Genomic DNA, 22,507 nt, shown 5'->3' on the forward strand with positions numbered 1-22,507 from the left:
CAGCAGGGGGGTTTGTTCTCTGACTCTAGAACCAGAGGTTGGGGTCAAGTTCTGAGGACTCTCCCTCTTTGTCAGTTCACGTCATAACTCTGCAGAGAGGTCAGGCATCAGCGAGGTTCCTGGGAGAGCCTGGGCGCTCACACAGCCCAAGGTGGGCGGGCAGGAGGCTTCCTCCCCGGCTCAGGTCTCAGGGTGCCCCCAGCCTCTGCTCTCCCGCTTTGCGCACCATCTCGCTCAGCCTCGTCCCTCAGCTCCTGGGTCCACTCCAGGGGAAGCCCCTCCACAGCCCACAGTGCACCCTCTTCTCAGGAGCTTTTGACACCTGCAGGGAGAGGCCCAGGCCTTTGAGAAGCTGATGAGGAGTTCCCATTGTGACCCAACGGGTGAAAGACCTGATGTTGTCTATGGGAGGACGCAGGTTCAATCTCTGGCCTCTCTCAGTGGGTTAGGGACCCGGCATTGCTGCAGCTGCGAGGTGTAGGTCACAGACAGAGCTCAGATCTGGCATGGCTGTGGCATAGGCTACAGCTGCAGCTCCAAGTCGACCCCCAGCCCGGGAACTTCCATGTGCTGCAGGTGCAGCCCTAAAAAGGAAAAGGCCGGTGAGGGGGGCAGGAAGAGAGAAGCTGGTGGGAGCCGTGGACCCTTGTGTTGGAGAAACGTTGCCTTGCGTGAGGCTGGGCGGCTTATGGGAGGGGCCCTGACCCGCCTTCAGCCGCTGTGCAGAGCAAGTTCCCCAGATCGAGGCCCATCCCACCCGCCGGTTGAACTCTTTTAGAATGAATTCATTTTCGCGATGCCAGTTGTGCATAGACCATGATGCTGTTGTTAGCCGAGCGCAGAAAGAGGTCCCGAAAAGCTGACTGGCGTGGCCCTTTTTCCAGGGCCGTCCATGTTGGTTCAGGGAAGCGACTTCCAGGACCTGGTTGGGTGTTGACAAAAACGCAGGCATCTCTCCCCACCCGCCCGAGATCACTGGCCGAGAGACCCTCCCACCTGACCCCACAGTCGAGGAAGCTGCTTCTCTTCTGAGACTGCAGAGGAGGAGGCGAGGGTGCTGGACATGGTTGCATTCTCTTCAGGGATGACCTGAGGGACCGCCCTTGTCTCCGAGGACCAAGGGGTGGCAGTGCCACAGAGCCTTGGGAGAGGGGCGGAGGTCGGGGGCAGAGGTCGGGGCCATGAGGGGTGCTGCGGACACAGGCTAGAGGATCCAAGAGTGTGGAAGCTGAAGGCTTGTGCGGATGCAGGTGGCATGGCCGCGTGGGGTGACAGGGGTCATTAATGAAAGCAGCAGGGGTCCAGGTGGGCCTCCAGGTTAGTCGGGTTATTAAGAGCAGGTGCTCGCCCGCCCGGGGATCGTGTTGCTGCCAGTCCAGCAACCAGGGATGGGAAACCACGAATCACTCGTGAGATACGGCAGAAGCAGTCCTGCTCCAGACTCCTCATCTGCCATCGGTCGCTGGCCCCTGCTCGTGGCACCTCCTCTCCATTTTGTTTCGTGGCAGAGTCAGGGGGGCAGATGAGAACGGAGGACAAAGGTCAGTTGGAGGAGGGTGTCCTGTAGCCCATGTGGCCCTGAGTTAGCACGCCTGCTGTAGCCAGTGGAAAACGCAGCGAAAAGGTGGCTTTCCCCCATTTTAAGGGTGGGGGGAACCACTCATCCAAACTCCATCATGGCAAGTGAGGCAAAAGATGTGAACGCGAGGGCCCCTTCAGATCCACTGGAATTCCAGGCACCCGCACCCCCCAGGCTAGAGGCCTGGAGCTGAAGCCTTTCCCGCTGAGACGGGTCTTCTGCCCTGCAAGGGCAGACGCCCTCAGGCCTCCCTCTTTGCTGTGGATTGGCGCACAGGTGCTTAGGAAGACATTAAATTGCACCCTGAGATGAGCAGGATTCACGTAATTTTCATCCCCCTGTAAATATCAGCAGCCGGCAATGACTTTGCAGCATCACGTCCGCAAGTTGCTTGCCTGCACCCAGCACAGGGACCCTGCGGTCACACTGATTTTCCTTTTTCCTCATCCCCTGAGCATTGATTGAAACCAAGCTAAGCCACGCTGGCTTCAGGAGCCAAAGCTGGAGTGTCTGGAGGTCTGCGGATTCAGATCTCCTCTGCAGGGCGGCAGGTCCTGTGTGCGCTGCGGCCCCGTGCAGGCGCGATTGAACCCAAAGGCACTTTCATGACTGTGGACTTGGCAGAGGGGCCGGGATCTCATGAAAGCTCAACTCTTCATCCCCACCACTCTGTGTTTCAGAACAAGAAGAAAACTTTGAGTTTATCATTGTGTCCCTCACTGGCCAGACGTGGCACTTTGAAGCCACCACATATGAGGAGCGGGACGCGTGGGTCCAGGCCATCGAGAGCCAGATTCTCGCCAGCTTACAGTCGTGCGAGAGCAGCAAGAATAAGGTAAGACCCGGAGCAGCCTCCCCATCCCACCGCCCGTGCCCCCTCCAAAAGCAGGAGCCCCTGATCCCAAAAGGGACATGGCCGGAAAGGGGAGAGTGCCCTGTGAGGCGTGTGATGGGCAGACACTGGCTCTTCCTGGGCAGAAAGCTGAATAATTGAAAAGATTTCCAAAACCATGTGTCCATATGTATCCTGCGCCACGAATCAGTATCCTAGCCTAACCATGTTCAGAGGGCAGGGGAGCCCATTTTAGGTATTTTTTTATTTTTTATCATAGTTGATTTACAATGTTCAGTTTCTGCTGTACTGCCAAGTGACCCTGTTGTATACATATATACACGTTCTCTTTCTCATATTAGCTTCTATCACGTTCTCCCGTAAGAGACTGGATAGAGTCCCCGGTGCTGTGCAGCAGGACCTCATTGCTTATGCATTCTAAATGGAAGAGTTTGCATCTACTCACCCCAAACCCCCCGTCCATCCCACTCCCTCCCCTTCCCCCTCCCCCTCGGCAACCACAGCCTGTCTCCGCTCCTCTCAAATGTGAAGCATCCCGTTACTGTACATGATGGACTCTTGTGGACGCTTGTGGCTTGTATGGCCATGTTGCTTTTTGTTGTGGGCAGAACACACTCGGGAAAACAGGTGCAGACTTTAAAAGAGGAACAGTTCCGCTCTCATAAGCGCCCCAAATTCAAATCCATGTCAAGTTAGGAAACGGACTCTGGGTACAGGCCGCAATGAAAAAAGCTGCATGTACGGGAGCTGCAGGGGGGTTTAGGGAAGATAAAACATCCGTCTTCTAAACTGTTTTGGTAAGGCCTATTGTGTGCTTTATTCAGTTAAATTCATTTGCATTTGTTTAGCCAAGAAAAAAAGACTTTGACCTGCATTTTCTAAATTACTGCCCAGTAATATTCCTTCTACGAAATCATTTTTCTCGTATCCCTTTTCCTATCAGATTCCTTCAAAATCTTTTTTTTTTTTTTTTTTTTTTTGTCTTTTTCTAGGGCCGCACCCACGGCTTATGGCGGTTCCCAGGCTAGGGGTCTAATTGGAGCTGTAGCCGCCAGCCTACACCACAGCCACAGCAACGCAGGATCCAAGCCGCATCTGCGACCTACACCACAGCTCAAGGCAACGCGGGGTCCTTAACCCCCTGAGCAAGGCCAGGGATCGAACCCGCATCCTCATGGATGCTAGTCGGGTTCATTAACCACTGAGCCATGACGTGAACGCCTCCAAATCGTTATTTTAATGCTCGGATTTTTTTTTAACTCCTTCTCTGAGACCCTTTCAAGTCTTGGAGAGCGTTGTGATTTTTCCGACGATGAACAACTGGGAAACCGAGAGGAAAGGACATTGCCTCCCGACCTGCAGTTTCATTTATCACCATTTAAAGAAATTTGTGCCGATGGTTTATGTCGGCATTGTCATGAAGAAGGGGGAGTCTGTCTTTCAGAAAGATGGAGCGTCTTATTTTATTACCCTCTTCAGCCAGGGTAAACCAGACCGTGGTCATTATTATAATGTAATTTGCTTCTCTTTTGAAAAGATGCTTTATACCCACAGCAGGGAGAATCGGGGCCTTGTGCTTCTGAGCGCCTAGGCTTTACTGAGTCACAACTGCAGAGGTGGCTTCTGAGGCAAACTCAGGGTGCTTCCGGGCTGGCTGTCAGTGGGCCCGAGTTCTCGTGTCACCCACAAAACTCGGGCCCTTGGTTTCACGACAGATCGGGGGGAGGGCCGCGTGGCTGAACAGACGCATCCCCTGAGGGATGCCTGAAATCCCGTATCTCAGCTGGACTCTGCATTCCTGTCTCGGGGTGGGATTCAGGAAGGCGTGGGACGGCGTTGGCCACGTCTGCTCCACACCCTTGCCGGACGCCTCCCAGCTCACCTCTGAAACAGCATCACCTCTGAGCCCAAGGCAGACACCAGCCTTAAAATGCCGCCCCCATTCTCTCGCTGGGCACATACCCTCTCAGCCCGGGTTCCCCAGGAGAACGTGCACCTGTTTGCCTTGGGCGCTTGCTAAACAGGTGTGAAAGTGTACAGCGCAGAGATAATACCCACAAGAAAGAGCTGGCGGGGGGGGAGTACAGCCCGTGGGTAAGTCGGGGGTTGGCAGCAACTCTAGACAAGCATATCCATGCGTGTGCTGTAGAGATTATAGGGGTGACAGAGGCTGCCAGCACACCCCTGTGTGTGTCCATAGACACACACACACTCCAGATGCCAATACACATAGACACACCTTGAATGCTTAGGCATCTAACCAACGGGAATAAACTCCCAGTGATGCATGATGCTAATCAGACAGTAGCATTTAATAAATTATAGTTGATGATTAAGTAGTAAGCTATCAATTGTTTCACATCAGACAATTTGCCATAAGATGGTTCAATTGATGAATAATTGTGACACAAAAATCAAGTTTATTCTAAGTGTCCTCTGGGATTTATTTGGCTTTAACCATTTCACACACAAGCCTCAAAACCGTGTGTGTCCTTTTGCTTGGCACCTCCATTTTGAAGAATTCATCCTTAGTAAACGGCAAGCCTACCCTTCAGAGCACTGTTGAGAGTAGAGAAAAATTGGGAGCAACCTAGATATCCATCAAAAAACACCTTCATAAATGAGTCTTCCTACGTGGAATATTATGCAGCCATTTAAAAGGATGGTTCTAGAGACTATGATGGCATTAAGAGATGACAGCACGTCTAAAAGGCAAAAAGGGGTGTTCCTTGGTGCTGCAGCAAGTTAAGGATCCTGCATTGTCACTGCAGTGGCTCAGATCACTGCTGTGGCACAGGTTCGATCCCTGGCCCAGAAACTTCCACATGCCGATGACACAACCAAAAATTAAATTAAATTAAATTAAAAGTAAAAAGCTACAGGGTAGATTGTAAGGCAGTGTGTATTGTGCTGGCTGGTTTTAAGTACATCTGTGTATAGATGTGCTTTTTAAAAAGGCTAGAAGAATAGAAATCAAAATGCTGATAAAACTTAACTGAGTGTTTATAATTTTTCATGTTGTTCTTTTCCTCTGTTATTTTTTGTTCAAACTCACTTAGAGATGCTTAAGTACACACTGAAACACACTCCGAGTCCTCCCTGCCTCCACATGGCATGTGGCCTTGTTGCTATAACAACACCAGCAGAGTCTGGGATGAGAAGTGACTCTCCAAGGCATGAAGTGGGGGTGGGCAGTGTCTTAGGGCGCCGAGTCCCCCATCTGACATATCTTAACCTGGGATTCGGAGTTCCCATCATGGCGCAGTGGAAACGAATTCACCTAGGAACCTTGAGGTTGCTGGTTCGATCCCTGGCCTTGCTCAGTGGGTTAAGGATCGGAGTGGCTGTGGCGTAGGCCAGCACCTGCAGCTCTGATGCAACCCCTAGCCTGGGAACCTCCATCTACTGAAGGTGCGGCCCTGAAAAGAAAAACAAAAACAAAACCATGGGCTTTGTCCCCATCAGCTGGGCCTTGGTCCAGACACCCGAGGAGGAGGGCCTTCGTGAAGTTGCCCTGCTCTGTATTTGCTCGTCACCCTTTGATGCTCATGGGTGTTGGGGTCTCTCCGGGGTCTCATATCTTGCATTTGTGTGTCTTCCCATATGTCCAGTCCCGACTGACCAGCCAGAGCGAGGCCATGGCCTTGCAGTCGATACGGAACATCCGCGGGAATTCCCACTGTGTGGACTGCGAGACCCAGAGTAAGTGTGCCCGGGGAAGGGGGACTTGGCCCGGGCAGAGGGAGGTGGGCTGGGCTGGCCGAGCCCGCCTGGCAGCGAACCCACATCTGTCATTTGGCGTGTGATTTCATGGCTTTAAAGGAATTGGAGTATTTTTGCTTGGACGTTTTTTTAACCCAGGGCCCTTCACCGCCTCTCTGATGGCACCGTCAGTCTTCCGTGTGCCTCAGGTCCCCAGGAGCCTCGGTCACACCCCGGGGGCCCAGATTCTGAGCCGCATCCAGAGAGCAACCTCTGGCTTGGTCTGTGATCATGTGTGTTTGCTTTTTCCATAAAAACAGAGTACCGCTGGTGAAGTCGAGCCCAGAGATGTCGAGAAGCATAGATTCTAGATTTTGCTCTCAGATGGTATCTTTTTCTTTTACCTTCAATTCACGACACACAAAGGCCTTTGATGGGACGGGCAGACTTCCTAATTATGCCTCGTGCCTCGAGCAGCCCAGCTCCGCTCCACGCTTTCCGTCGTCCAGGGCGTAATGCCATGTTCCCCGTGAGAAACTCCTAGAGTCATATTCTCGAGCATAAGGACTTTTTAACATTTCATTGGAGCATAGTTGTCTCTCTTACAGCGTTGCGCTAGTTTCAGGTGTACAGCAAAGTGAATCATTACGTTTCTGCCTATACATATAGCCGTTCTTTTTCAGATGCTTCTCCCATGTAGGTTATTACAGAATATTGACTCTCTAGGTCTCTACGCAATACAGGACGTCCTTGTTAGTTACCTGTTTGGTGTACGGTAGTGTGTATATATGAACCCCAAGCTCCTCATTCCTCCCTTCCCCCAACTTTTTCCCCTCTGGTGACCCTAGGATTGGTTTCAAAATCTGCGAGTCTGTTTCTGTTTTGCAAATAAGCTCTTTCGTATCGTTGCTTATGAGATTCCACAGGTAAGTGATATCCTAGGATGTTTGTCTTTCTCTGACTTATTGTACTTCGTACGATCATCTCGAGTTGCATCCATGTAGCTGCAGTTCATTCTTTTTTCTGGCTGAGTCGTATTCCATTGTGTGTTTGGATCTCGTCTGCTTTACCCATTCCTCTGTGGATGGACACTTAGGTTCTTTCCCCGTCTTGGCTTTTCTAAACTTTTTGTAAACAGTGCTGAGTGAACACGGGGTGAAGGGCTTAGTTTTGATTCTTCACCTCTCAGCCCTGGCACAGTGCTGGGCACATTCAGTGAAGTCTTTGCACTCATGTTTTTTGGTTGTGTCGAGGTGTGTCTTGAGGAGACGCAAGTCCAGTTGAAACCAGATAAAAGGTTCTGGCACCAGGTGCCAGGGGGTCCTAGAGCCCCCAGCCCCGTGGGCGAGGCCTGGACTTAGCGGCCACAAGGCCCAGGGCCGTGGAGAAGGACCCTTGGGGACGCACGGTGGCTCAAAGCAGACATCGTGCAGGCAGCAGGCAGGATGGGAGCAGGTGCGGGGTCCTTGTGGGGCAGGAGAGCGGCAGCAGGTGCAGCCGAGTGCCTCTGATTTGCTCAGGAAAAGAAGAGCAGGTGCTGCTCAGGTAGGAAGCTGGCCAGGTAGGAACTTGATGACCGAAGCAGGAAGAACTTAGGTTTGTCACAGATAAAGGGGAAGGGAAGAGCCACCTGGGAGGGACCACGCGTTGAGTGGGCAGGAAGGGGAGAGACAGCGAGGCCGGGTCTGTGGCCTCCAGGCCAGAGACGGGGTCTCCTTTTCAGGTGTCTTGACAGACTGCTTAAAAGCGTCTTCTTTTGTTGCGTTTTTAAGTTTTACTCTCAAAATGTGTCCTGAAAGGAAGTTAGTTAGAAGAGAGAAGCCGTCATTGGAAGTGTGTTTTTGTCAAAAAGTTTTTAAAACACGGGGTCTGAGAAATATCAGAACCTCTGTGAGGAGAAAGGACTGCAGTTGTTCCACCATCAGCTAAAGGTTCCTTTAAAGGGAAGACTCTGTGCCCCACCAGCTGTGCCGCGTGTGCCCAGGTGTAATGTCAAGAGAAGTTTCTGAGCGCGGGGTTGGGCTCCCTGCTGTGTTTTCTCAGCGGTCAAGGGGAAGTCAAGGGGCCGAGGCCACAGGTGTGGGACTGACACACTGGCAAAGGCGTTTTGTGTTGTTGTTTGGTTGTTGGGGTGTTTCCTCTTCCCAACCACATCATCTCTGAAGTCACAGACCCTTCTTGTGGGTCCCCACACGGTCTCAATCACCACCTTCCCCCCTTTGTATTAAATATGAAATAAATGACGGGCTCATTGCTGCTGAGGTAGCATCAGGCCCCTCCTGGTCATTTGCCATTTATAGAATGCTTCCAAATAAATATGATGTCAGCCTCTTGGCTTTTTGTTGACTCTTCAGTGTCCCTGGAGGAGCTCTTGATTATTCCTGGATGGTAGGAGCCTTATTTGCTTCAGTCGGTGGCGAGAGCCCTTGCCTGGCAAGGTCAGCCTCATCTTTGCGCATCAGCTGGTGATCCTAGCATGAAGCCAGCCCTGGGCCTGAGTCCTCAGTCTTCTCAGGATGTCAGCCCATTCCACACAGGGAGGGATCTGGCCCAGGGGTCCCCAAGCTGTTCTCTGAACTCAGCTCCGTGGCCTTGGTGCAGTGTCACAGCCAGAACCCATTATGATTGATTTCGCCAACCGGGGTTGATTATGCCAGGATGTAACCTAACCAAAGGACCATGGCCGCCATCTTGCCAGCAGCGAAGGATGGAGGCATGGGAGTTGCTTTGGTGGCTACCCTTGAGTAAGATCCCTGAAAGCCACGTTTTTTCCTTGTAGTGCGCCTTTGTCCACCTCTGAAATTTGCGAACATGCCCACCGTGTCACAGCCAACGTTGATGTGCCCGTGGTTGCAGAGGTGGCTGTGAGGGACACTGCGGTTTGGGAGTGAGCCAGCTGCCCCTCAGCACACCTCCTCTCCCCCTCCATCAGCAGACATCCACCATGGACGCCAAGTCCTGCCTGATTTTTTTTCCGTGGGTGTCTGCCCTTTCCGGGGAAAATGCTGCTGTTGACGTATCAGAAGGCGCATCTTTCCATCCAAAGCAGTGCTTCCAATTGTTTATTGTGTAGAAAACGCCAAAGCTTCGGCTAAAGCCAGATACTCAAAAGTGGCCACCAACGTATCAGGTCTTTGGGGATGCCTGAACCAGCTCCAAGTGCTGGCCAGGGAGCGGTTTCGAGCCCTGTTATCCCGGGGAAGGACTGCTGGATGGGAAGTCTGACGGGCCCTTTTGTTCCCGAGGGCTAAGGGCGCTGGGATGAGGGACGAAGGTCCGATTGCACATGGCGCCTGTTCCTCTTCCCGCAGACCCCAACTGGGCCAGTTTGAACTTGGGAGCCCTCATGTGCATCGAGTGCTCAGGGATCCACCGGAATCTCGGCACCCACCTTTCTCGAGTCCGATCTCTGGACCTCGACGACTGGCCCATCGAGCTCATCAAGGTGATGTCGTCCATCGGGAACGAGCTGGCCAACAGTGTCTGGGAGGAGAGCAGCCAGGGGCGGCCCAAGCCCTCGCTGGACTCCACGAGGTAGGGACACGGGCACGTGGGAGGGAGGCGTCTGCAAGCGGCTCAGCAGCCCGAAGTGACCCTGGGTGACAGCCACCCACAGGCATGCTGATTCACCCAACACGGCAACGTCTGTCTTTGAAATTGGTCTTTGGCAGATGTGGACGATTCAGACTCCTTAATTTTTTATGTTTGTTTTTTCACTTTGGGGATTCCTCTCCCTCTCTTAGAAGTGTGTTAGGCTGCTAACCTTATGAATATATCACTTTAATTAATACATTTCTAATCGGCATACGCTGTGCTGTTAACACTCATTATGAATTTTTGATTCTTTAATTTTGCTCTTCTTACGGCTTTCACAAGCCTCTGCTCAATTGGTTCCCCTTCCGCACCCCACCCCCACTAAGTGAGCTTCTCGTAACCACGTATGTTTTATTTTCTGAACTGTATTTCTAACCGTGCAATCAGCCAAGTACGGCAGAACGGATGGTGGCTCCTCATTAATGTTCGCTGTTACCCCGCGTAAAAAACCACATTTATTTTGAGGCCGTTTCATTTCTCGTATTTCATTTACAGCAATTAGAAGCCGTCTTTGAGTACACATGCATATTTAATGTGCCTAAGAGGTGATAAAATGGCACGAGTTCTGAGAGAGCCTCCATCGCAGAGGCCGACTGGACCGTCCCGTCTCCGTGGCATCCTGGGGGGCACAGGGGCTGCACCCGCGCCTCTGAGGCAGGGGTGGAGGGTGGGCTTGGCGTCTCAGGTGTGCGCAGAGGTGAAGCGGGAGGAGAGGTCTGCCGTCGCCAGCGCTGGTCTGTTGGGCTGACGACCAGACAGCACCAGTATCCCCGGCATCTGTCGGTGGTGGGGCCGCGGGCGAGGGGTGAGGCATCGATCCTACCGCGAAGCAGTTTTCACGTGGGAGGTCCGTGGGCTCTATCTCGACACGGAAAAATGAATTTGCGGTGCCCCCTTCGGTTCGCTTTAGGGAATGAAGCTGACGTTACTCCCTGCTCTTCCTCCTGGGCGCCCTGTGGGGAGGAGGAGGCGAGGGGGTGAAAAAGCAGGAGGGGTCGGTGTAAAGTCCGCACAGGTGGGCAGTGCGCGCTCCGTCCACGCAAGTTCTTTCGTGAAATGTACCTGCGGGCAGCTCTCTTACAAACGGAGGAAATGGTGCCCGTTTCAGATTTTTCCGCTTGGGTTTAACCCTGATGTGGCCACATCCACTGGGTCATCAGCAAGGCACATTCCGAAAAGAGTGATTTCGTGTTTTCACGCGTTTTTAATGTTTTAATATGCTTTTTCATACATCACGTTTCCTTGTTTAGGTCTGAGAAGGAAAAGTGATGAGCAAGTGGGTTGAGTTGGGTGGGTGGGTGCGGGAAACATGGAGATAGGCTGGGAGAAGATTAACTTCATTTCACTGTTTGCATATAAAAGGGGCATATATACTATTTTTTAACATTGTGAATTAGAAAAGTGTGTTTTTCCATCTCTCATACTTAGAACCCGTTTGGAATCCTTAGAAACAAAGACGCGGGTTGATTTTTTAACGGGTGAATGTTTTCTCTTAATTTCATCTCATTCGGAAGTGAAGACCCCGTGTATAAAGGGGTTTCATCGCCCTGACGCGTGTGTGTGTGTGTGTGTGTGTGTGTGTGTGTGAGTGAGTGAAACCCCAAGGAGAGCACTTCCCCGCCCCCGGGGTGTTATTCGCGTCATAGTTTTATGTGCTGGGGACACTCGAGTTTCCTTCTCACAGGTGGAGGCAGGGCCGTGAAACCCCATGGCCAGGGTGACGGGGTTGCGTGGCTTTTCCAGAGGCGACTTCGGGATGCCTAAATCCCGTCCGCCTCGAGGAAGATGCCCGTGTTTGAGAATTCAGCGCCTCTCTGTGCCTTTGGTAGCTCTCCCAGGAGTTTTGTTTTTCACGAATTCAGCGAACACTCATTGAGTGACCTCCCGTGGAAGAGAGATGATCATAAGTCTCGGGCGATTGGTGATGTCCCCAGGGCCACCTGAGGATGCCAGGACCGGGGGGCTGAGGGCTTTGCTGCGCTCTGTGGAAGTTCCACTGGAGAAGGTCATCTGAGCTGGAGGTTACACTGTGGGGTGACTTCCAGGCCCGGGGCGTGGGGAGTGTGTGGGGGGAGCAGGGGAGCAGCCCAGACAAAGACGAACGCGGCCATCTCAGGGCCCAGGGGAGCCGGGACCCTTGCGTCGTGCTGTGAGGAGCAGGCACGGTCAAGGCCACAGCAGAGCAAAGGCCTGGGGAGCCAGGGGCAGTGTTCTCACAGCGACTCGGGGTGGGCCCAGGGCGAGCTGTTGGGTCTGGGTGGGTGTTGGTGTGTGTTCCGCCTGCTGCACAGAGGACCAAAGGCAGCATCATAGAAATGGATGGAGACAGGGGCGGAGGCCAGCGGGAGGCTGTGGTCCTGGAGGAACGAAGCAAAGCCTCAGAGACCCTCAGAAACAGCTCTGTGTAACCGCACAGAAAGAATTCAGACACCCCCTGCCACCTCCTGGGCTCCCCCCCCCCTCCCCCGGCAGCTTCCTCCCATAGAAATAAAAAAACTCAAGGTTTGGGCTAGAATTGCCAATTCAGTCTACGATTCGAGAAAAGATCTCTCATCTGGACCCGGCTTCCCCTAGATGAGGAAAGACACCGCCCCCCCCCCCATTCTGTCCACCCCACCTGGATCTGTCTGCAGAACCTGGGGGTGCCAGCTCAAACAGCTAGAGGGCTCTCTAATGTGGCCCCGAGGTAATACTAAAAAGAAATATTTTAATAAATTTTTACCTCTATCCGAGGAAAAGCCAAGTGCAATATATCCTGTCTAATTCTTTGAAAAAGGGCCCAGCTGTTTTCCCGAGAAGCCCCGTCCATTCTGTCTTGTTCAGAAGATTCATTCTGACAGTGGAATATAATTAGAAACGTGCTCTTCCATGGCTCCAACACATGCGTGCACACATGCACACCCACACACTACACACGTGTGCACACGCACCATACACACTCAGGAAGTAGAAGGAGGCAGATCCGTCTCCATAGAAACATCCCAAACCACCCCACACTGGCGTCTCCCGGACCTGCGGGTGAGTTAGGGAAACGAACGGGGCCTCTGACCGGCCGTCTGCCCTCCTGCTCGCGGTCCCCGCGCCCCTGATTAGGGCAGCTTCGGACGGCTGGTAATTGGTTCCAGCGATTCTCAGCTGCCCTGAGAACTGCCGTTCAAACTTGAGCAGCATTGAGATCAATCGAAGCTGACGGCGGCAAAGCAGTATCGACTTCCCATTCCTAAACCGGGGAATCATTAGTCAAGAAAAGCATCTTTTAATTACTCCCAGGAAGGAAAAAAAAAATCCTCTTGGATGGATTCTGCAACAACTGCCATTTTCCCCCCCGTGCATTCGATATTAAATTTATTGTCGCGGGAGGGGAAGGCTGCCCTTCATCCCTCTGTAATGGAGGTTTAATTTGGAGAAAGGAACGGGTAGCGATCGATGCTGTAACAATTAACTACATCTGAGGCGGAATCAGAATTCCGCTCTAATTGCTATTGATACCATTTAAGCACACACTTAAAATATCGATTGTCAGCGGGGCTGAGCTGGGGGAGAGGCAGTAACAGTGGACATCTGGGCGACCCAGGTCCGAGGGGCTTAAGGAGGGGCCCTTGGCTGTCCGCAGGTCAGCCGGCCCGTGAGCTGGTGTGTTGCACCTTGCACACGTCATGGTGCGGCGTTGGACGCGGAGCCTGGAGCAGCCGGGCAGGACTCCCGGTCCAGGATCAGGACACGGCTTGGAGGCAGAGATACGAAAGCGGTCACGTGCGTGTTTGTGGAGTGGGTGAGTGAGAGGGGAGACGGGTCAGGTTGGAATCCTCGAGTCCGCGGGTGGGGGCCCCGCAACCTCAGACTTCCTCTTGTGCTGGTGGGTGAAGTTTCCAGCAACCTCAGACTTCCTCTTGTGCCGGTGGGTGACGTTTCCAGCACTCGGAGATGCCATCTCGACCCGCCTCGGGCATCCTCACGTCGGCCGGCCACGTGGTGGTGTTTTCGAGGCCAGTCTGCATCACTTAAGGCAGGTCCTTCTTCTTGATTCTTATCCCCCCTCCACACAGAAGCTTTTGGGGTTGACTGCAGGGAAAATCATTTCCTACCAGGGCAGCTCAGGAGCCCTCCAGGGGCCGCCTTCTTCCTGGCGGAAGCTGAACTCTGCTGGGCGGTGCGCCATTCTCACTGCATCTCCCATCTCTGTGTCTCCGAGGCAGGCAAGGCCTTTAGCCTCGGGAGGGTCTGCAGGGACCAGCTGCTCTTTGCATTTCAGGGCAGGTAGCCTGTTTCCAAAGTGGCTCGGGAGACCTGCCACTTTGGTCTAGGAAAGTGGCGAGCTGAAAGAGCCCCAGAGAGAGCTCTGAGCCCCACCGAAGTCACCCGGCTCCTCCGATCCCGCTCGGAAGGGAACCGAGTTTGCTGACCTAGTCGACCTCTCCCCTCTCTTAGCATCCTTTCTCTGGGATTCGTTACTTGTCAGCGGCCCTACACTCCCCTCTTGTCTTTAACCTCTAAAAAGGTGGCACTTGGGGAGGAAGACGGAGGGCCGGACGTCAGAAACCCGCGTGGGAGAGACGGGCCGGCCGCTCGCTCCCAGGCGGGGCGAGTCAGCCTGGGGAACGAGTTCCCTCTCCTTTTGATTTCCAAACGCCACTTTCATCTTATTTATGCACATGGAGATATTGATAAAGGGGAAATGTATCCAAACTGAAAATAATTGGATCCCCACCGCTCACTCTGCGATATTAAAAGCAGCACCACTTGGCCACGTCTCTGTCTCGTTAGGTTTGATCATAAGATCACAATATAGTAATCTCAGGCTCAAATTTCTGGCATAAAGATGCACTGATCCAAATGTGGCCTCGGGGAACATGTGGACCCGAGCAGCCCCGGGACTGTCTCATCTTATTATTTTTCAACAGTTCTTGGCCCCGCGGAGGTCAGTGTTTTGTCTCTTTTGAATGTTCCTCTATGCTTGACACCTTTTCCTATTTTCTTTCCCTAAAAAAAAAAAAAAAAGAGAGAGAAGAAAAGAAAAAAAAGAAAGAAAGAAAAGAAAAGAAAAAATGGGCGGGGGGGAGAAACGGGGGTGGGGTGGGGGGGAAGGACTTTGCCGTGATGACCAGAACCCATCTGCAGTTGGGTGGCATCTGCTCCCCACATGTCACTTCCCTCATTAACAAGCAATTGAATTAATTAAATGCTACTCAGAACACGCATAACAAGCTACCGGCAGTGTCCAAATTAGCACTGATAGTCAAGGATGATTTCCGTTATTATCCTGCTAAGTGGTGTGCAGACGCTGCTCTCCCGTCTGCCCCTCATCTATTTACATACTCCCGGCTTCTGCCTTTGGAAGTGGAGGTTATCTTACCTGGTTAATTTGCCACGATCACCGAGCATGGCGGATTGATGCCCTGCCCCCGCCGCCGCCACCGCCGCCGCCACCGCGCGGCCCCCTCCCCGCCTGCCCTCCCCCAGCCCCAGCCTTTGTATCTCAAGCTCGCTGATAAATTAAAGGCCACCCCTGTGGTCTCTCAAGTGAGTAATAGAGGCAGAAATTTCATTTTGCAACTGGCTGATTTAATGATCCAAAGGGTAATTAATGGCCTGATTATCTTAATGTTAAATATGTCCGGCAGCAATTACTGTGACCTCCCGCTTGTCAAGGTCCGGGCTGTGCTCTTCTTTCAATTAAGTTCTCTGGGGCTTAATGGTATGAATAAACTCCTCTGATTCTATCATCCCCGGACGGACGCAGAGGGTTCAGGGGAGCTGGGGGCTCGTTTGGAGTTTTAATCAGCCTGTCTTCGACGCCGGCGATCAGAGTTAACAGTTCTAACAAGGACAGGCTCACTTTCTTCTTCGCCAGCAGACCAGCCCTCCCCGCCCCCCAAAATCCGCCCTTTTGCGGTGCTGTTGTTTTATTGTATTTATTTTCTCGTGCGCATTTCTGTGCTCGGAGGGAGAATCCTGTTTGCGGAGGGAGCCGCTGTGCTCCGAGAGGCTCGCTCGTCTCTTCCAATATAAATTATCATGTGAGCGCTGTGGTTTTTCTGTTTGACAGGCTTAATTAATTGGCAGGAGCCCCCGAAAATGACAGTGCCACTAATTGCAACTCAGAGTGAATTCCTGTCACCGTGGCACGCCTGTCAGCGGGCATGCCCTGGCCCCAGCCACCGGCGCGGGCCGCCGTCCTGGCCCCGGGTCCAGGCAGGGACAGTGTCCTGCTTGAGCGGGTGCGGGGGACAGTGGCCGGCCCCGAGGCACGCCCTGGGTCTGCAGGCGTGCCGTCCACGTGCGGGAGCGACATTTACTGCCAGCAAAGTTTACACGTCCTCGGCTCTGCAACCCCAACAGCTGCTTGGGGACCTTGGATTTGACGTAAGATATTTGAGCGACTTCTCGGAGCAGGCCAACTTGGAAGCAGAGAGCCGGACGGAGCCCCAGCGACCCTCGTTAGCAGCTTGCTATGAATATGCTTGAGTTTACCGGAACTCGGCACCCAGATCAGAAATATTCCACCATCAAGAGTAAGCCAATTAGGGAAATGTACAAATGAGAAGTGCACTAACGCTGCCTCCAAAATAATACCTATAGATTACAGTTGACAACAGGTAGAGCAGTTCTCCCGGTAAACTGCGGGCAGGGAGCGTGGCCGGAATCTTTGCCTTGGCTGTGCTCCCCGATTAAGCCCCGAATGGACTTGCCCTAATTATAAGAAAGGCGGACTTAACAAGGTTCTCCATAAGGTTAGGTGAAAGGGGACCCGCTTTCCGCAGCATAACTCTACCCGACGTTTGCCTTTGAAGCCGGTGGATAAAATAGCGCTGTTGGTTTATGCTATCGGCCCGCCACACACAAACCCGTCTTTCATTTGATCCCGAGGAAACTGAATGTGTCCTGGGAGAGGCAGCTTTGCGACCAGGGAGACTGTCTTGGGTTGCAGCTCCCTCTCATTTTGCTCTCTGAAATGTAGCCGTGGAGGCAATCAAGGAATGTTGTGTTTTTAAGGATGTGTGTTTTCACTGCTGGCTGGAAAGGCGCGTCATCCGCCAGCATCAGTTTCCTGCAGGTGCGCCGACCACTTCTGAGCCGGTGTCCCTTTGTGAGCGCAGATAAAGCAACGTGATGCGGAGACGAGCCGTTAGACTTGAATTGCAGATGGTGGGGGACATTCTAAACAGGGGCCTATAAATACTCTCTCCAAAACAACTGCCTCTGTTTTGATCCCTCCCACAGGCGAGCATTTTCCAGAGGGTCATTTCGCTCAGCGGGGTTTTGATCATTTTGCACCAGAAACTTTCTCTCTTCTGAGAAACGTCCTGCTCTCTTCTTCCTAATAATGAAGGAGAGACAGCAGCAAACAAACCTGTGTCCAGAGCGCGCAGTGGACCGGGCGCTTTTCCTGGGCACGGAGCCATCCCAGGACAGGGCGGGGATGACACATGGGAGAGGACTGTGAAGTCGGGGTCCTAGACTCCATTGTCCAGGACCCCCCTGGAACTGAGGGACAGATCACTTGAACCCAGGACCTGACTCCTGACCCCCACCCCTGGTCCTGCTCCTGTCCTTTCTCTGCTCAGCATCATGGGCCAAATCTGATGGTCGGTCGTGACATCTAGAGGTACCACTGTGTTTACCAGCATCCATTCCCTCTCCTCCCCTTGGCCCCAGCTCATGCTCCTGTCAGCCACTAGTGTGTGTTTATATAGTATTGGTGTCATTGTATTGCGTATACAGCGTAACTACAGTATCTTTCCCCCTTGTAAAATCGAGTAGCTGCATTCATGGTAACTTAAGGATAACAAAGCATCATCATTCAGTTCCCGCTGTGGCGGCGTGGGTTCAAAATCCACCTGCAGCGGCTCAGGTCACTGCAGAGGTGAGAGTTCAATCCCAGCCCAGTGCAGTGGATTAAAGGATCCACTGTTGCTGCAGCTGCAACCCAGATTCAATCCCTGGCCCGGGAACTTCCATATGCCATTGGTGCAGCCATTTTAAAAAAAAAAAAAAAAAAGGAGGGAGTTCCCGTCATGGCGCAGTGGAAATGAATCTGACTAATGTCCATGAGAACGCAGGTTCAATCCCTGACCTTGCTCAGTGGGTTAAGGATCCGGCGTTGCCGTGAGCTGTGGTATACGTTGCAGATGTGGCTCAGATCCCGCATTGCTGTGCTGTGGTGTAGGCTGGCAGCTGCAGCTCTGATTCAACCCCTTGCCTGGGAACCTACATATGCTGCAGATGCAACCCTAAAAAGCAAAAAATTAAAATAAAAATGGGAGAGCATCATTCATTTTAGTTGGCAGTCCTACAGCGGACCTCATCCTTGAAGTCACTCGGCCATGATTCTGAGGTCTTAATTCTCTTCTGTGGAAAAGAGTGCCGAGACGTGAGTAGACAGATCAGCCAGGGTTCGAGCCCCAGCTTTTCACGTGACCACATCCTTCTCCTACCTAAACCTCCCTCTGTTCATGTCCCTGACCCAACACTGTCTGTTGAAAACATTCAGCTTGCATTTCCAAAAGCCTCACAGTCGTATTTGTTATCTGCATGATGAAACGTGGGGCCCAGCCGGAGGATTTCTAGTTCTAGTTGCATGGCCAGCATCTTGTGATTTGGGTTTTGTCTTTTTTTTTTTTTTTTTTTTAGTTATTTCTTGGGCCGCTCCCGCGGCATATAGAGGTTCCCAGGCTGGGGTTCTAATTGGAGCTGTAGCCACCGGCCTACACCAGAGCCACAGCAACGCGGGATCCGAGCCGCGTCTGCAAACTACACCACAGCTCACGGCAACGCCGGATCCTTAACCCACTGAGCAAGGGCAGGGACCGAACCCGCAACCTCATGGTTCCTAGTCGGATTCGTTAACCACTGCCCCACGACGGGAACTCCTGATTTTGGTTTTTAAAGAACGGGGCGTTGTCTCATTTGTAAGATAAAACTAGTTATTAATCCACCCACTTAATTATGTAGACTTAATGCTGAAAGAAAATAATGTTTATGACGTTTCCTGGGCACCTTTTATCTGGAAAACCCAACCAGCTTTGTGCCTGGGACATGCTTGCTGGCTGTGAGAGAGGCAGCATAGTCAGGCCGACCTGGGCCCTCGCAGGTGCTAGGGAGGGCCTGCTGGTGTGGAAGATGTGGTCCGTGTTTGTTTTCCTTTGTATTTGTAGAGTGGTTTGTTGAAGCCACAGCATCACCTAGAAATGCACATTCTTGGGCCCCACCTCAAGCAAACCCAATCAATATCCCTGTGATGGGGCCCAGCAATTTGTCGTAACTCTCTGGGTGTTTCCTATGCACATTAAAGCTTGAGAAGCTCTGGTTTACAACAAGCAGTATAAACAAATGCCCGCAACACTGCCTGGAGTCCCTGAACTATATTCCTCATTTCTAAGATCCAAGTACCCATCGTCTTTCTTTGCCATACTGTGCTGCGGCCTGGCACATCCAGCCTGCCACCCCAGCACGTGCAACAACTCACAGAGGACACTCTGTGTCTGACCCCAGGACAAGAGAATGATATACTATGATCAAGTGTCATTTTTCCAGGAATGCAAGGTTGGTTCGATGCCCCAAAATCCATCGGTATGATACACCCCACTGAGAGAATAAAGGACAAATAGTAGACAATCATCTCAAGAGCTGCAGAAAATACGTTTGAGAGAATGCCATCCCCCTTCATGATACAAACACTCAGCGAAGTAGGAACACAACTTCCTCAGCCTAGTAAAGGCATCTGTGAAAAACCCACAGCTGACATCAGCCTATTGGTGAAGAACTAAAAGCTGCTTCCCTAACATCAGGGACGAGACCAGGATGTCCACTGTCACCACGTCCCTTCACTGTGGTGCTGGCGCTTCAAGCTGTGGAATTAGGCCGGAAAAAGAAACCAAAGGCATTCAAGTTAGAAAGGAGGAAGTAAAACTATCTCTGTTCGGAGGCGACATGATCTTGAATATAGAGAATCTAAAGGAATTCACCAAAAACTGCTAGAGCTAATGAAAGACTTTAGACATACAGGATTCACTTGTACTTCTAACACACTAGCAATGGGCAATGCAAAATCGGGGCACAATTCCATCTACAGTAGCATCAGAAAAGAATAATATACTTAAGAATAAATTTCACCTGTATACTGGAAACCACAAAGCATCACTGAAAGAAATTGAAGAAGATCTAAATAACGGACACGACGTCCGTGTTTAAGGATTGGATGACTGCATAAGCAGTACTTCCCAAATCGATACATAGACTTGACTTGGCACAGTCCCTTTCAGAATTAAAAGTGGAGTGGCTTTTTTTGTTTGTTGGTTTTTGCAGAAATAGACAACCTGATCCTACAATTTGGGTGGAAACTCATGAGACCTTCAGCCAGGCAAAACAGTCTTGAAAAGGAGAACAAATTTGGAGGACTCACATATCCCAATTTTGAAACTTACTCCCAAACAATAGTAATTCAGGATTGTGGTATTGGCATAAGAATAGACCTATAGGTCAGTGGTATCAAATTGAAAGTCCTGAGATAAGCCCATACATCTATAATTGATTTTCACCAAAGACGCCAAGATAAATTCAATGGGAAAAGAGTAGTCTTTCAATAAGTGGTGCTGGGACGACTGGATATCCACATGGACAAGAATGAAGTCAGACTCCATCTTGTGCCAGATACAAAAATTAACTCCAAATGAATCAAAGACCTCTATGTAAAAAGTGAAACTCTTAAACTTTTAGAAGAAAACAGAGGTAAATCTTTATGATACTTAGAACACAAGCAACAGAAGAAAAAATAGGTAAATTGAATTCCATCAAAATTAATAATTCCAGTGCTTCAGAGGACATCAAGAAAGTAAAAACAGGAGTTCCAGTTGTGGTTCAGTGGGTTTAGAAGCCAACTAGTATCCACAAGGATATGAGTTCAATCCCTGACCTCGCTCATTGGATTAAGGATCTGGCATTGCTGCAAGCTGCGGCATGGATCACAGATGTAGCTAGGATCCCCTGTGGCTGCGGCTGTGGCATAGGCAGCAGCTGCAGCTCTGATTCAACCCCTCACCTGGGAATTTCCATATGGCACAGGTGCAGCCCTAAAAAGAAGAAAAAGAAAAAAGAAAACTGAGTGAAAACATTCGAAAACTATGTATCAAATAAGAATCTAATATGCAGAGTGTATAAAGAGTGTGTACAGCTCAGCGATAAAAGACAGGGAACTCAGTTTAAATATGTGCAGAGCAGACATGGAGAAGAGGCTTGTGGGTGCCAAGGGGAAGGGGAGTGGGAAACGGATGGACTGAGAGTTTGGGATGAGCAGATGCAAACTATTATATTCAGGATGGATAACCAACAGGGTCCTACAGGAGAGCACAGGGAACTCTATTCAGTGTCCTCTGATGAACTGCATGGAAAAGAACATGAAAAATGATACATAGATATAACCGAATCACTTTTCTGTACAGCAGAAATTAACGCAAGGTGATAAATCAACTATACGTTAATAAAATTAAAAAAAATTAAAAATAGAAAATGCACAAATAATTGGGGTAGGTAAGTAGCCAAGAAGCACATGAAAAGATGCCAAACATCTTTACTTATTAGAGAAGTACACGCCAATCCACATTGAGATACTGCTGCATAAGATGGTCCTCACGAAAAAGAAAGCAGCAGGTGTGGGTGTGGTTGTAGAGAAATATGAACCCTCATGTACAGCTGGTGGGACTGTTAAGTGACACAGCCACTTGGGAAGAATCTGGCAATTCCTCAGAACGTTAAACATAGACTTACCCTATGACTGAGCCATTCCTCTCCAAAGTAAGAGAAATTAAACATATGTCCATACAAAAATTTGTACATAAGTGTTCAAAGTAGCATTATTCATATTAGCCAGAAACTCAAACCAAATGTCCACCAAATGATGAATGGATATATATCAACTCTGCTTCAATAAAAATTTTTTGAAAGTGTTTTATATTTATCTGGAGAAAGCCATAATTTGAAAAGATACATGCACTCCAGTGTTCTTAGCAGCACCATTCACAATAGCCAAGACATGGAAGCAATCTAAATATCCATCAACAGAGGAATGGATAAGAAAGATGTGGTACATATACACAATGGAATACTACTCAGCTATGAAAAAGAATGACATAATGCCTCTGCAGCAACATGGATGGACGTAGAGATTATCATACTAAGTGAAGCCAGACAGAGAAAGACAAATATCATACGAAACATATATGGAATCTGATTTTTAAAATGATACAAACAAACTTCTTTACAAAACAGAAACAAGACTCACAGGTTTCACAAACAATCTTATGGTCACCAAAGGGGAAACTTGGGGGGAGGGATAGAGTAGGAGTTTGGAATTGAAAATAAATTATGTATTTACCATAAATAAAATAGATAACCAACAAAGACCTACTGTATAGCAGGGAATTCTACTCAATAGTCTGTAATAACCTATATGGGGAAAGAATCCAAAAAAAGAATGGATATAGGTATATGTATAGCCGAATCACTTTGCTGTACACCTGAAACTAACACAACATAGTAAGACAACTATACCCAGTAAATGTTTTTTTAAAAAGAAGGAAAAAAATGTATGAATAATGAATGGATAAACAAAAGGTGGTACAGCCATACAGTGGAATGTTATTCGGATGCCAAAAAAGAATAAAGTACCATATGTGCCACAACTTGGATGAACCTAAGTGAAAGGAGCCGGATACAGAAGACCACAGAGTGATGATTCCACGGAATGGCCGGACTAGGCGGCTCCATGGAGACGGAAGGCAGGT

The 22,507-nt window shown here is 50.5% G+C and overlaps 1 protein-coding gene and 1 long non-coding RNA gene across 17 annotated transcripts in view; one reads left to right on the plus strand and one right to left on the minus strand.

Moving 5' to 3' along the window:
• AGAP1 (ArfGAP with GTPase domain, ankyrin repeat and PH domain 1) overlaps nucleotides 1-22,507 on the plus strand; it is a 558,467-nt gene that overhangs the window by 481,032 nt on the left and 54,928 nt on the right. For all 16 annotated transcript variants that reach the window (XR_014829145.1, XM_021075539.2, XM_021075540.2 and 13 more), the window contains 3 exons: nucleotides 2,260-2,414; nucleotides 6,044-6,134; nucleotides 9,446-9,668. Coding sequence is in view for 15 of the 16 variants with exons in the window: in XM_021075539.2 (XP_020931198.1) it covers nucleotides 2,260-2,414; nucleotides 6,044-6,134; nucleotides 9,446-9,668 (469 nt within the window). In the remaining variant the exon portion in view is untranslated. The remainder of the gene's footprint in view (nucleotides 1-2,259; nucleotides 2,415-6,043; nucleotides 6,135-9,445; nucleotides 9,669-22,507) is intronic.
• LOC146396223 (uncharacterized) lies at nucleotides 14,332-21,234 on the minus strand. Its single transcript, XR_014829154.1, has 2 exons — nucleotides 18,520-21,234; nucleotides 14,332-17,797 (listed from the first exon to the last, which is right to left on the minus strand). It is a non-coding gene; the product is annotated as an uncharacterized LOC146396223 (long non-coding RNA).

Source organism: Sus scrofa, chromosome 15 (assembly GCF_054392235.1).
Source record: "Sus scrofa isolate SSC_HxYL_T2T_F1_AM1 chromosome 15, Sscrofa_HxYL_maternal_Yorkshire_Landrace_v2.0, whole genome shotgun sequence".
Lineage (NCBI taxonomy): Eukaryota > Metazoa > Chordata > Mammalia > Artiodactyla > Suidae > Sus > Sus scrofa.